The sequence below is a fragment of the Carassius gibelio genome, chromosome B7 (genome assembly GCF_023724105.1).
Source record: "Carassius gibelio isolate Cgi1373 ecotype wild population from Czech Republic chromosome B7, carGib1.2-hapl.c, whole genome shotgun sequence".
Classification (NCBI taxonomy): Eukaryota; Metazoa; Chordata; class Actinopteri; order Cypriniformes; family Cyprinidae; genus Carassius; species Carassius gibelio.
In genome coordinates, this window is record NC_068402.1 from 31,181,369 (window position 1) to 31,197,662 (window position 16,294).

At 35.2% G+C, this 16,294-nt stretch overlaps 1 protein-coding gene across 2 annotated transcripts in view; it reads left to right on the top strand.

The window, feature by feature from the left end:
- The window catches only part of LOC127961980 (E3 ubiquitin-protein ligase RNF166), a 55,534-nt gene that overhangs the window by 29,002 nt on the left and 10,238 nt on the right, over positions 1–16,294 (top strand). For both annotated transcript variants that reach the window (XM_052561309.1, XM_052561310.1), the window contains exons 2-4: positions 5,276–5,432; positions 7,997–8,109; positions 16,156–16,270. In XM_052561309.1, coding sequence (XP_052417269.1) covers positions 5,276–5,432; positions 7,997–8,109; positions 16,156–16,270 — 385 coding nt within the window. The remainder of the gene's footprint in view (positions 1–5,275; positions 5,433–7,996; positions 8,110–16,155; positions 16,271–16,294) is intronic.

Consider the following 16,294-nt stretch of genomic DNA (forward strand, 5'->3'; position numbering starts at 1 on the left):
CTCAAAAATCTGCTGAAGTTTGTTGCCTTAAAATTTTACGTTTGCCCAACTTATGATTGAGGCTACCAGCTTCAACAGATTTTTGAGTTTACTCAACTAAAAGGTCAATTAGTTGTTTACAAAACCTGATATTTGAAGTTGCTTTAAAAAAAAAAAAAAAAAAGTTGAAAAAACTTCAAAAAGGTTTTTCAGCTCTCAACTTTTTTTTTTTTTCCTTGGTTTTTACATTGCAGCTTCAGAACTTTAGGTTTTACTCAAGCAGTTTAAAGTTCAGCACAAACTGCCAATCCAATATGAGTGAATTAATTTGTTAAATGCTACGCGGTACAACATTGGTCTTCAGAAAAATCTTTAAATGGGCAGAATCACAATTTTTTTTATTTCATCAATATGATTTTTTTTTTTTGTAGAACAGCAAGTTTAAATCACAAACCAAATTAAGTCATTTCATTCGCAATAAAATTAATTACAATAGAAAGTTTTTATAAGTTAAGAGCTTATTTGTCTCATTTGTGTTGCAAAATTAAAAACCTTCTACACAGTTTTTATTTGATGCTTTCCCAATTAAATTAACTATCACAAAATTCAAGTCCAAAATAATGTGCAAAAATAACAACGGGTCCAGTCAAAAATGTATTGGCTTCCATATCTGTCCTTCATATCTATCACAAGCAATATAAAATTAACTGCAATGGTGATAAGTGTGTGTGCATAACAACAGTTTGTGGCTCGCTGTCTTTTGGTTCTGCATTTTGAATAATGATATTTGTTTTAAAGTCTGTAATGGAAAAGCTGCAATGATTTTGACTTCTGTGACCACTGGATGATGAAATCAGATGTGTTTTAAAAACCACACTGGCTAAAAGGGCACCTTAAAGTTTCATGATTTTTTAAAAATGGTTCCTTATGTTTGGTGTAATAGGGTGTTTTACAAATTTCCTTAAAGTCACACAATTCACCATTCAATGTTAAGTGACTCTCACGTGAAGATAAGCACATGTGTGATCCTAAAAGGTGAGACGTCAACCAGTGGTTTTAAAGGAGCAGATGCAATCTGTGTAGAGGCAGGGTAGTTGGCAGTATCTTCCCTGGTAGTGGCACAATTGGTCATGTTTCAAAAGGACCTCCTGGGCAGGGTGTTCAAATCTGCATATCTTGCAGTGCATCAACCTAATAAAAATTTAAAAAAAAAAAAAAAAACCCACACACAAAATAACGTTATAACTAATTATTTTGGCAACAACATACGATTTTATTTTTACCACCAGGGATACATTAATTAATTGCTGGAGAACAATATAAAATAACAACTTAAACGGATAGTTCACCCAAAAATCATAATTATGTTATTAATAACTCACCCTCATGACGTTCCAAACCAGTAAGACCTCTATTTATCTTCATAACACGGTTTAAGATATTTTAGATTTAGATTCCATGTGACAATGCTGAATAAAGTCATAGTTTTTGCTTTTTTTGGACCAAAATGTATTTTCGATGCTTCAAATAAGTAGACGTACACACAGCTTCAATGGAGGGACTGAGAGCTCTCGGACTAAATCTAAAATCTTAAATGGAGGTCTCACAGGTTTGGCATGACATGAGAGTGAGTTATTAAATGACAAAATTATGATTTTTGGGTGAACTATCCCTTTAAAAGTACTATCTAAAAGCAAGCAAGTTGGTTAAACGAATATCAAAAAAAAAAAAAAAAAAAAAAAAAATGAATTTAAGCTTTAAAATAGCTCATTTTTAAAACATACAGATTTATAGCACGCCAAGCAAACAGAAGCACATAAATTTAAAAGTTAAAAGAAAATACATATTTGAGACGAAAACACACAAGCTTATCTTATACGGTTACATTTGTTTAAAAAAAAATTATTAATACACTTATAACTTAAATAACCTTATTCAAAACTCAAAGGCACCCACACAACTGTACAAAATGAACATATTATAAACAAATAAAGAAAACTCTATATCCTTAACAATAATTAAATCCCTTTACTATGATATAAATATGATATAAAACAGTGCTTACCTAAGTCATGATACTGTCTGGAAAAAAAAGCCACCGAATGACTAAAAGACTTCTCGAAGACGAAGCAGGAGAGGTTGAACTGACCAGTTTGGGGCCACCTAAGCAGCTGTACAGAAGCACATATTGTGAACAAATACATTCAGATCCTACTGTTAATTATTCTCATAGCCTGCATAGAACATTACCTGCCAGAGCGATTGCACTGTCAAGGAAAAAAAAAAACTTGCGCTCGTCTGACCCTTCTCAGGCAACTCGAAGACAAAGCATGAAAACTGAAATGACTAACTGGTCGCCACCTACACCGTTGTAAAGACGTGCATATTGTGAACAAATTTCATTTAAATCATGGCTTAAATTGATACACAAAGAACCACCGCTTACCGGAGTGATACCAATGACAGATCAAACGTTAACTGGGCACTGCCTGAGGCAACTCTAAAACGGCATACAAAAAAACATATTTTGAACAAACACATTTCAACTCTTATGGTAAATATTATATAAAGAACAGCACCTAACGGAGAGATTAATTTACACTGTCAGGCAGAAAAAATAGGTGACGTCTGACCTGAGGCAACAATAAGACCAGGCTGGAAAATTTAACTAACTTGCCCCCACCTATGTTGTACATGTTATATGGAGGGGTTGGGATGAACTCAGATGCAGACAGGATGTGCCAAACACAGGATTTATTAAATACAAAAGGGGAAAACAAAACCCACGAGGGGGAAAACAACGATTAGGGCTGAGACTAAACGATTTAACAAGACTTGGTCAACACGATAAACAAAGACTCTTAACAAACACAGGACTCACAACGTCGTCTTCTAGGATACAGAAACATATAGAGACACTCACGATATGGTAAACAATCACAATGAACCAACAAAAGACAGAGCACAATAGGGGATCTAAATAGGAGAACTAATTAAGACACAACAGGTGGCACAGATACGGCAATCACGACAAGACTAGGATAACAAGGGGGGCAGGGCAAGGGGACGAGACAACACAAGCACATGGCCCAAAGACAAGGCCATGTGCTTCTACACAAAACACGGGTCTGTCATGATCCTGCCTCAAGACTAGAGAAAAGTCAGGACATGAAGGCAGAATCATGACAGTACAAAAGCGCATATTGTGAATAAACTTCATTTAAATCATATCGTGAATTGATACATATAGAACTACACTTACTAGAGCGATCACAATGAGGGAATAAACAGAGGCCGCTTAAGGTGACTCGAAAATGAAACAGGAGAAAATAAAATGGCGTTGTTTAAAAAAGCATTCGAACTGCGCATGCTCATCAGCCTTTGTTGGCAATACTAATAACCAACTTAAAGTTGTTAGTTGTTCTAACTTGAAATATTAATTTGATGTAACAAATTGATCTAAATTCCTATTCAACTTACATTTCTGTGTTATCTCAACTTTTTTAATTTTAAATTGTTGAATTAACTTTAAAAACTGAGTTTGCAAAACAAAATGTAAGTTGGATTTTTTACAGTGTAGATGTCAAAGTAATATTAATAATACGGTTAATTAAAACATTTATTTTAAGAAATATTTTCTTCCATGTAAGCTATAAACCTATTTTGTAGAGTGCTTTGACATAAACTGCAAGGAACTGTTCGAATTTCATTGAATTACATTTGAAAAGATAAATAAAACTGTTAATGTTGTATGAATTAATTTGATAAGCACCATTTTTTTAATATAAATTTTACTTAAATCATAATGAATCCTGTAAAATAAAAACACATTCAGTGTTTATTTGACCAAAACTCAAAAGGGCAGAAAGCAGGTGTTTAATTACAGCATGACACTGCTCTTTGAGTTTTTCAAAAATTTACAGGCGCAACACTACACTTAGCAACTGACCTTCACTTCCAGTTCCCTCATGAGTCAGTCAGTGCCGCATTTTAGTGTAGACAGTGATGGAGTGGGTCTTGTTTGGCCCTGGCCCTGGATTCAACAGTACCATAAAGCGCAGCGTAAGCCTGGCAGAAAAAACTCAGAATGATTCATTGCTTTTACAGTCCCATAAACTCTTGCCTCATCCATCAGAAAGTGACAAGGCTGCCACCACGAGTTCACTAGCCATTTTTTGCTGATGCTGCCATGTATTTGGACACAAGCTGAGTCACGCCAGCTTGAAAGGTGATGGCTAAATGCCTGATGGTCTGATACATCAGCATTTGTTCAGCTATTCAAGGCCCGTTGCCTGCCAGCCAGAGTTCAGTGGTTCAAAATTGTTGTTCTCCTCAGAGGCTTGTGCAGTTACTAAACATTTAGTGGACGCGTTTATCCAGTGCCACTTATAGTACACTTATTACAGGAGCAAGTCCTTCTGGAGAAACATGAAAGTAAGTGCCTTACACAAAGGGACAATGGTGATAATTCATGATTTGCTTTTTGTTGTGATCAAAGAAGCTGTCTTACTGTTAACAGAAGACTGTTATCCATATGTTATACAATTATTATTCTTCTTTCTTTTTTAAAGAAGTCTCTTATTCTCATCAAAGCTGCATTTAATTGATGAAAAATACAGTAAAAACGGTAATATTGTGAAATGATTACAATTTAAAGGAACTTTTCTATTTTAATATGTTGTAAATGTTTTTTATTTCTATGGTAGCAAAGCTGAATTTTTGGCAGCTATTAATTTAGTCTTCAGTGTCACATGATCTTTCAGAAATCCTTCTAATTAGCGGTAGGTGATATATCACAATATGAGAATTTTTTTTCAAAATAACAGTATATATCACAACATATATGTTTTTCTTTAAAAAATAAAACCATATAAGCAAACAATAGGACAGATGTTTTTTGTTGTAAGAAATACTGCAGAAGTTAAAGTTAACAAGCTGCATAGTCTTCACTTTAAAACTTATTAAAAGTACGATAGATAATTTGTCAAGAGCAGTAAGTTATTTCCTTTTTTTTCTTTTGTTTGATGAATATTAACCCTCTAGTGTCTGCAAAACGCTCACAGATAGCAGCAGGCTGCTGTCACTTTAAGAACCCACTTATATTAAATGAGGAACCTGAGATATTTTATTATCTCCTTGTTTAGATGCTGTGTACAGGTTTAGATATTTTGAATTGATTTGACAAAAAATTACTGTTTTGTCCAAATTATGAATCCTATATCAGAAGGCATACATACTGTAATAGTGATATATATACTGAATATTGTAATATGTTTGTGTGTGTGTGTGTTCACAGTTTCTGTGTGGACTGTCTACAGCCGTGTCTGCAGGTGACATCGCCTCTCTGTCCACTCTGCCGCATGCCTTTCGATCCAAAGAAAGTGGAGAAATCCTCCAGCGTGGAAAAACAGCTCTCTTCATATAAGGCACCGTGTAGAGGGTGCAGCAAAAAGGTTAGTCCTTGTGGTTGCATAAACAAATATGAATAATTAAAAAAAAAACTGGCCATAGTACCTCAAGACATGATTCTTTGAGTAGTGCAGCTGTCATTATGTAATGCATTTGCACTAAAACTTGCTTCAGGGACACTATATACCATGGAATCCTATCTCCACTGCAGGAGCCTTTCAAAACTGCAGTGACAGTTTAATGGTAAATAAAAGTTAAAGCAAACAAGCACAGCCCAGCAACTACAATCAGACACACTGAGATGCCCTGATTCCCATTGCAAGCTTAGAAAGACCCCTGTGTTTGTGCTCACTGTTTTGTGTTTGCACGATTTGACACAGCATTTCTTCTTAGATATTTTAGTTTTATCAAGTCAGCAAAACATGACTGCTGGATTTAAAATATGACCAGCATGGCTCATATTTACATAATTGCACATTAAATGCCCTAATCAAGGTGTCATTTGTACTAAAATATCCTTATTATGCCATTTTAAAGCTTTCCAGTTATATTTTGAAGATCTTTTACGATAGGTTTACATGCGTCCACGGTAAAAAAAAAAAAAAAAAAAAGGCATTCTAATAATGTACATTATATCCAATGATTTTGTAAACCAAATTCTTGCTCCACACTTTTAATCTAGGTTGTAAGAATGAAAGACAGTTTGCAATAATTGACACAAATTTAGGTAATAGTGGAAAGATTAGTAGAAATATTTCACTACAATGAGTTAGTCGGTTAGCAGAGAGTTAAAGCTGTGCAATGTGTGGACACTGTATACAACACAAAACTATACATTTTGAACACATGATATATATATATATTAGGGGTGTAACGATACGCGCATTCGTATTGAGCGGTTCGGTACGCTGTACGCATTATGTATCGAGCGGTTCGTTGGACTATTTAATTATATTTGGAAAATAAATAAAAAATGGTGAAATATAATGATATGCATTCAACAAGGTAGCCCAATAACCCAAACGACGTAACAGGCAACGCCCCTGACACCCCCGAAGAAGAAAAAAAAACACCAACTTATATGTTTATGTTAGGCTACTCATTCAGGCGCTCGCTCACTCAGCGCGTACTCAGTTCATGCACGGTACGCGGTGGCCAATGCGTTTAACAGACCAGAAATAGAACATCCTCCAATAACCAACAGGTCTGGTGTTTGGGTGCACTTTACCAATCGCTCGGGGCATCCAAACAAGCACGGAAATCAAAATGGACTAGTACTGTACTGTGTCGGAATTTCCTGAGCAGTACGATACAATTAACAGGCCTGCACGTTATTAGATAGAAGAACTGTTATAAATAGAACGTATGCACGGGCAGTTTTGAAAACTCCACCTACTTTGCTCTTGGCATAGTGCAGCGCAAATCGCGTTGTATCTGAAGGGCAACGCTGAGCCCAGGGTCCAGCGCCGCGCATAACGCGTCCTGTGTGAAAGACCTTTTAGCCATTTTGCAACAAGCCTTCAGCGCGTACTGAGTGAGCGAGCGCCTTACTCTGTAGTGGAAAACGCAGGTTTTAAGAACATACGTAATTGAGTTACAATATTCCTTCACGAGCTCATTTCAGCCAGACCGTAATTCCTGCTTTGTTCCAAAAAACATAAGCCCTATAGAGAACCAATTGAGTAAAAACACACTCAATATAAAGAGTTATAGAGTTCCATATAAAAAGTTACATCTTTGTATTTGTTCATAACTACTACAACAATATAACATTTTCATTTTTTTTATACAGTATGCTGCTAAGAAAACACCATAGAAGATGGGTAAAGAATAGCTCCATCATTGTTCAATGTAAAAAAAATATATATACTTTGTTAGTTTTAATAAATAAAACTTTTTTTTTAAAAATCAAGGAAATTTATCTGCCAATTTTTTTCTTTTTGCTGTATCTAAAACGTACCGAACCGAACCGTGACACCAGTGAATCGTATCGAACCGAACCGTGAATTTTGTGAACCGTTACACCCCTAATATATATATATTTTAGACATAATTACAGGTTTTCATCCAGAGGTGCAAGATGGTCCAAATATCGTCAGTAAATGATGAAAACACAGCGAAAGGTTGGAGTTAAACTGCTGTGGTGTCTGTGTTACAATTTCAAACACTTTTCATTTTTTAATATCCTCATCGTTTGGGAAAACATGCATCTTGGTTTTACTTTGGCAGTGCAGAACACAGTGTCTTCTAGACATTGCAACAGCACAGACTGAACAATCCCAGGCCTTAGTTACAACCACAGTGTTTGGGGGCAGGTCAGAGTTCATACAGTATGAAGACCAAAGGCGGGTTTACGAATTTGTTACAAAACTACTTAGGTTTCTTCAAATTGCTGATGACTAATTTCAGGCAATTCAGGATTGGTTCTTTCTTTTCAGAAATAATAAGACAATTTGTCATGCACTTTGATCTTTGCAGACCTTTTTCATTCACAAACAGCTATTTAACTCACTTCGTTAAAGGATATATCCAAAAAAGCATAATGGGGCACTATAATCACAGCGCGAGTTACTCACATTGCTTTTTTATGTCCCTTTGAATTTCCCAGGTCACCCTGGTCAAAATGCGGTCACATATTTCATCTTGCACAAAGGTTCAAGAACAGATGGCCAATTGCCCAAAGTTCATGCCTGTGGTCCCCACCTCACAACCCATTCCCAGGTAAGCATTGCTCCACGGATCATTTAAGGTCAGGTTGACATAATCATGAAAATGTGTTTTTCTCTTCATCAATTCTTTTTTAGATTTTTTGTGAACACTGCGTGTTATTCTGATTACACTTTTTGGAAAGACACAGGTTTTCAAATGTGTTTGGCTGTAATTGTCTCTAAATCAGTTCAATGAGTAGGAAAGTGATGCACAAATCTTTATATTTATTTTAGTGGCATTGTCAACTAAATTGTGCAGACTCGAATTGGCCATTTGACCTACTTCCGTGCTCATTTTCATTTATTTATTTGCTTAGCGTATTTATTATTACTTTAAATCATTGCCTGCACAATTCAGCCAATGTTTTTCTGAATTCAGGATTTAATGTGAAAACAAAAGTAATGAATGGTAAATCCTCTTTAGTCTCGACTTGCAATGCTCTCATTTGTCTCATCTTCTGTGAACAGTAGCTCTTTAAGAAGGATTTCTCTGTGCAAGGTTGAAAAGAAATGTTTCTTTTCTTTGTGTGTTTCACAAAAATGCACTTCACATGAATGTGCGAGTATGAATTTAAGATATAATATATAGATAAAAACATTTAAGAATTTCTAATTATTGAAACTTTTTACACTTTAAGAATATTACTGGTTTAAAATCCAACTCCATTGTATATGTAACATCAAATATGAAAATATTAACATTATCACGACCAATTAGGACAGTTTCATTCAGGAAAACAATAGAATTATGTCAATGGAAACTTGTTGCATTGTGCCCAGTTTGGACACAGAATTTTAGAATATTTTCTCTTTCTCCCTACGTTAAAGAGCAACCAATCCCACAAATCTCTCTTAAAAAAATGCTGCCTTTATGACTCATACTTCTCTGAAGCACTCAATGTTCTTTGGGACAGCAGTTAAAATGAAGCGAAGAGCTTTAAAATATGGATCCAGGACGCGTTTCATTCTTTAGACCCACACACTAACAGTGTAGGTATACTTGGATCTAGAGATGTCAAACTGATGTCTGACAGTTCAAGACAGACACAAAGTTTTGTAGACAGGAATCCGATAAAAGTCCAATCGGATGTCTTCAGGTTGAGTTATGTGTGTGCATCTCTGTCGTGCTTCACTCTTCCTTTGAAGCACAGGAAGAGCGAGAGGAGGATAAGAATTAATTAGCTCTTCAAAGCAGAGCATGTTGATGTATTCCCACTCTGTCTCTGTCTGCAAAAGTCTTGCATCACGGCTATTTATCGTACTCTTTGTGGTAGCATTACACAAATATTGTAGAATATAGCGTGTTCGTGACACTATGACACATTTCTGTCTTGGTGCACAGTGAGTCAGTGGTTTAACAGACAGCAGTTTTGTATGGAGGTGAGGAAACTTCAGACTTATGCTTTCCAAAACACCATAAAGTCAGGGTTGATGACCTAGAACAAACTCATCTGAGTTTTAGAGGGCTTCAGAGCTAAGAGAATATTTAAATTTAGTTTTAAACAACACTCACAACAAATTTGGCTTCCAGAATCTGATGAATTGTGGGCCAGGACTAGGGCTGTGTGATATGTACTGTGTACAGTCGTGGCCAAAAGTTTTGAGAATTACATAAATATTGGAATTGGAAAAGTTGCTGCTTCAGTTTTTATAATAGCAATTTGCATATACTCCAGAATGTTATGAAGAGTGATCAGATGAATTGCATAATCCTTCTTTGCCATGAAAATTAACTTAATCCCAAAAAAACCTTTCTACTACATTTCATTGCTGTCATTAAGGGACCTGCTGAGATCATTTCAGTAATCGTCATGGCCTGGAAACTCCCCAGATCTTAATCCCATTGAGAACTTGTGGTCAATCCTCACGAGGCGGGTGGACAAACAAAAACCCACTAATTCTGACAAACTCCAAGAAGTGATTATGAAAGAATGGGTTGCTAAATGCCATGTAATTGTCGATAAAAGCCTTTGAAATGTATGAAGTGCTTGTAATTATATTTCAGTACATCACAGAAACAACTGAAACAAAGATCTAAAAGCAGTTTAGTAGCAAACTTTTTGAAAACTAATATTTATGTAATTCTCAAAACTTTTGGCCACGACTGTATGATAATGTTGCAATTATTGTTTTAGCAATGTGTGAGCTGACATTATTTATTGTGTCACAAACAAAACCATGCCTGTGGTGTGTGCTTTGTAGCAAATTAGCTAAAAAGGGAAATGTGTATATATATACAATTAATTATGATTCACAATTATTTATATCAGCTGCCAGTAGTAACTGTAGCAGAAATAAATTGCCATCAACTAATCTGTTCGTCCAGCGAACATTCAGTGTAAGTTCATATTTACTCGAGGCCACAGAAAATATCTTTCCTACACTATTAGTGGATTAGAGCATGTCGCCAGATCAGAATCATAAAGAGACATTATTCACAAGCAGTGACAGAATCAGACACTCATGTAATTCATGCACAAAAGTTTTATTAATGAAACGCTAACACATAACTAGTCTAAACAAACAAATGAATAAACATAGACTCGTGTGCATACAAAGGGGAGCTAAAGTGGATGAATGAAGCCATTAGAGAAAGCAGAGAATGCAGTTACGAAAAATGAGTCTGAACCCATCAGTAAACCCATCGGTGCCATTTTACAATGTGGTCTACTCTAAAGCTTATACTAAACCTCTGTTGGGTCAATATATAATTGTGGGAGATTTTGAGTTTGAATAATTCTGGGAAAAAATATATTTATTTACAAAATATTATTATCTTCCCTGATAAATCATCCCTGAAATATTTTGTTTTTAGTCATTGCCAAGCTCAGGGATAATTGATTTCAGATATTTAGTTTTAAAAACAAGAAGTTTACTCATTATTTGGTCAACTATGTTATGGACAAAACCTATAAGTTTTAACTTTAAGTAAATGGCAGACATTTAAAAAAATCATTACTCTTGGAAGAATATGTGTCTATTTACCTACCTTTTCAATTAAAATACCCAATTAATTAAGAAAATACACATTTTGTTCAATTGAAACCCCAAATTTCAAGTACTGAAGTAAACGGTCTGTATATTTTGTTTCCAAAGTGCTTGATTCATGATAATTTTATTGATGAAATTATGTTGAGGTATATATTTGACAGCTACTCAGTTTCTAAATGTTTACTTGGAGATTAGAGAACCATTGAAATATATATATATATTAAAAAATATAATGGTAACTTAATTGACAGCTCAGTATCATAGTTGACAAAAGTAACATAGTTGACATGACAAAGAAGGATGATGTATTTAAAAAAAAAAAACAATCTTAAACTATATCAATTATTATATGTTAGCTAATCTTTTATTGCATTTAATCAAGACCTGTTGAATATTCCATGACATAAAAGGAGAAATACAGACGCACATCAGTTTACAAGGATCAATCACAACTTTATTAACAAGCACATATATCATAAGCAAGAGATCCTAACTTCGAAAACAACAACAACAAAAGTATCAAAAACAGCACTTACACAAAAATTCAACCATGTAAACATTTTGAAAATCTTGTTTGTGGAATGAAATACAGTAGTGTATTATATTGAACAAAAAATAACAGTGCACTGCAATAAGTAACAATAACCAAATAGTGTTTTATTCTGTTGGTTAACAGAATAAGTGTGCTGCATTGGATCAAAATTTTAATAGTGCAAACAGTTGTATCTCAAAAACATTTATATGTCAGAACCCAAATAAAACATTGGCATACCCTCCAACTTCCAGGCACCCAAGAAACCGTCGGAGACAGAACACACTCCCCATTTTCTAACCCAAGAACATAGCCAATTATGCATGTGCATGTGTGTCTGTGTGTGTGTGTGTGTGTGTGTGTGTATCAGGTGTATAGTCCAGGTGCCAGAAAGTAGAAATCCTGTCCAGCAGCTGTTCCAACCATCACTAAACCAGCTCCTCTACCAGGTAGATGAGCTCGTTAGTGAAAACACCTGTTCTAGATGTAGAGGCAGATCCAAAATCATGGCAGGATTTTTACTTTCTGGTACCTGGACTATACACGTCTGGGGCCCGTTCTTCGTACGTGGCTAACTCAGTTAGCTGGATTTGATTGTTGATGATTTGACGTGATCTTGGATCGTTTGGTTCTTCGAAGCTCATCCCGGAGCTGCTGTCATAGCAACAGGTCCGTTAGCTTAAACCTTATTTCATGTAAACAGGATTAGATCGCTTCTTTTCAACCAGAACTGATACTCAAAATATGTCTGCTACCTCCGCTACTTTATTACAAGAGTATCGTACTGATCCAGGGACAATAATTTAAAATAATAATCATTAAAAAAATTATTTTAAAAATAATATAAAAATGCTGTGTAGTCCATAACAGCCTACTATAGACAGCCAGTTTTACTCACTGAAATATTTATTTGTCATAAAATTATTACTTCATAATTGTATTAGAGTCTTACACACATGCTATACAGATAATAGAGTCATGCATTATTTTGAGTGATGACTGCTATTATAAGAGTGGCTTGATGGAGCGCAGGAGATGCAGATAACATATTGACCCTTTAGAAACTTTCATTAATGCTGTCACGTAACAAATCTGTCCAAATATAAAATGAAATGAATAGATAATTTCTACATTGAAATGAAAATGTAAAGACTGCACAACTATTATAAATTGTGAATCTAAATTCTAAAAAATTCTAATAAAATAAAAACATGCATCTATTATCTGTTTCATGTATCTATTATAACATTTATGTAGTTTTGTTTGCTTGGCTGTTTCCTTATAAAAGTCGAGAAATTTGTCAAGTTTTTCGTCGGGTGTCGTTTTAAATTATATGACGTCATTACATTGCCGTCTTGCCACCAGCCAATCGCTGCACTGCTGATCATGGTTTCGAGTATCGATACATATCCCCATTTAAGACAACACATGAACGTGCAATTATGTCAGATAACTCAATCCAGCGATACTAATCATACACAACAGGTGTGTTCGAAGAACCCAATTAGCCGGATCATGATTAGCACGATGATATCATCTTGGATGTGTCATTTGATCTCGGATGTAATAAGCGACGTACGAAGAACGGGCCCTGGTGTCTATATGTGTGTGTGCTTGACCGTGTGCTTGTGCCACGTGTTTGTTAGCATGTGTGTGTGTGCGCGCGCATGTCCTTAACCTCATCGTCATATCTGATGACACACCACTGACCAACAATGTCATCTCTATCCCACTGTACTTCAAGGTCTGGTTGTTCTTGGTGCAATGCAGGAACAGCAGAGTTGACTTTGAAGATGAAGGCCTGAGCTTGGTAACACTGACATTGCAGAATCTGCCTTGTTGAACACAGGGATTTGCCTGAAAACAAGTTTATAATTTTATAATATTTATTGCAAAGTATTTTATAGTTACTGTACAATTAGAATATTAAATGAACTGCTGAAAACTATAAGAACATGTAATGAATGTCAACTATGTTACTCTTAGTCAACACAGTTACCTTGGCAGAGTAACATAGGTGACTGGTAACCTAGTTGACATTTTTGCTGTTTTTAGGGATAAAATCAAAATGGTTGCCTAGCACCAGACACCACATGGCATTTTAGGGAGAGGTTCTTCTAAATATTATATGTACAACTGAGTAAAATTGAAATTCAAAGTTATTTATGAATTCATTGTAGTAACATTGTTGACATATGATAAGTACACATTTGCCCCAAGCACTACTTCAGGTGAAATAACAGAAAATGTGGAGGGAGAACATACCTTGGAGTCTTGCTAGTTTTCTCTTCATGAGGAAATGACATCATGTGGAGCAGATCATGTGATTTGGAAAACACACTCTTCCTTGAGGGGTGTATTTGCTATGGGTAACTTAGACGACAGCGACTTCTCGGACACATATTCAATTAGCCAATTTCTATTGAAAATGTGACATATTGCCCAAAAAGACACATTGTTCACAATTATCTCAACTTAATGTAAATAATATAATTAAAACTGTTTTTGAATAAGTTTTTAAAATGTTTTTTTAAGTAATGAGATTGTGGTTGTAATTCATTTCGGACGGTTATTTAGTTGACATTTTAGGGATATCTAGTAAATTTTTATAAATAAATGATTATTTCCATAGTAATTAACTATGGAATTTGTAAAGACAAGATCATGAAGAACACTGAAGACTTTTAAAATTGTATTTTAATAAGCATGTTTGCGAGATAAATCTCATGGACATGAAAACTCTCTCGATTATATATTGACTCTGTTGCGTTTGGTTAAATGTACGATATTTGCATTGCCTTGGTCATTAAACGAGTGTCCGGATGCAGTCTCGGATGAAAGTCTTGATGGTTTCAAAGTTTGGGCTTGCGATCACGTTCTTCCGGGTTTGAAGAGTGATGAACTCCAACAATGTTCTGACTCGGTGGTGGTTGGGAGTTTCTTCCCAGGAAGAATTTGAAAAGAGAAGAGCGTAGAGCTCGAAATTATCAGCTGAAATCCTTGGTGAATGGAAAGACGAGGGCACAGTCTGGCACCAAACTTAGGGGGTCTGGAAAAGTCCTTGCTCAGCATCAGTATCAGTATCACACACACCTAGTCAGGACTTTATTTTAATTTGATTGAGAAAAGTTATAGTTATAACTTCTTATAATAGTTATAATATATTCTTTATCACAAGTGGGATTGAAGGATGAAGTTGAAAAATAAAAAGGCTTGTTGACATTAGCAGAAAAGGAAAGTTGTTTCAGAGGTGGAGCAAGTTATTAAATTTTTAATACCTTTTATGAAGTAAACATTTTATTTCCTGTTGACTTTAACAATAACCATCCTTATTTCTGTAGTCCTAAGTTGAAGGTAGTGACACCATTATATTTCATCTCGTGTCAGACACTCAGACACCCTTTTTTTTTTTTTTCACCAGCAGGGTTGTTGGATATCATACACTTCCTTCAAAAACTGACCATTTGGAGGCATCTCGGTAGACAGAATGGTTGTTCAGTTCAGATTGCCCTTTTGGATAATGTGTGAAATTGGCATTAAGATTTTGGGTCTTTGATTTTTGTCTTTGCCAGACCATCAGTGTATCCAAGCTGCTTGGCAGAATAAAAAAAAAAATGCAAAAAAAAAAAAAAAAACTGTCTCCCCTGAAAGAAATTATCCCTGGATGACACTTTCAGACATTATTTGTCTATATATTATAAACTAATATTATGTTTAATTTAATGTATTTTTCATGTGTTTTATGTTATACTAATGTAACAGATCTAATCCTTGGTAATATAAAGCATGACAATGTGGTTCCCAGAAGTAATTATTGAATTAAACTGAATTTAAACTGAGCAAGTGTTACATTACCCATAATCTTAAGAAGAAAAAAATCCCCAATCAAGGACAGAATTACAGCAACATGTCAACAGTGTTCACACCAGAAATGACTCCGTTTTTTCATCTTGAGACAACTTGATCAATTTGGTTAAGTCTTATGAAAAATATGTTTGCTGAAATGTCATTCTTTTCTTCTCTTCTCTTCTTTTCTCTAGGATTTGAATGGTCTTGTAGCTTGCTGAAACAAGAACATCAGAAAAATAATTGTAAACTATAAAACATTTTAGAGGGCTGCATTCATGTTTGCTGGATAATTGAACAGATTTTGCCTCAGACGCAAGTTACTCGATAATATTTCATTGGCGTATTAATGTTTAATGGTCTTGGTTTTGAAATCCCTGTAGACAAAAGAAAGGAGCTGCTGAAAACTGGGAGGTCAGGAATGCCTCAAATGGCTAATGTGAACAGAAGGTTCTTGGCTCATTTTTTATGGACTTGAAAGTTATTCACACAATGTTATACACCCTTCTGGCTGCACATATGCATTATTCATGTGAACACTGATAATCAGTTTGTTACACAACTCTGTTCATTTACTCTTTTGCTCTCAGGCTGCTACTTATTATGTAATAGTGTATATCTGATAGTGGTTTATCAGGCCCCATGGTTAAGACATAGCAAAAATCTTTTATTTTTTTTATTTTTTTACAGCAATATTCCAAACCGTTCCACATTTGTGTGCCCGTACTGTGGCGCTCGCAACTTGGACCAACAGGAACTAGTGAAGCACTGCATGGAGAGCCATCGCAATGACCCCAACAAAGTGGTGAGTGTCAGTTACCTCACAGTT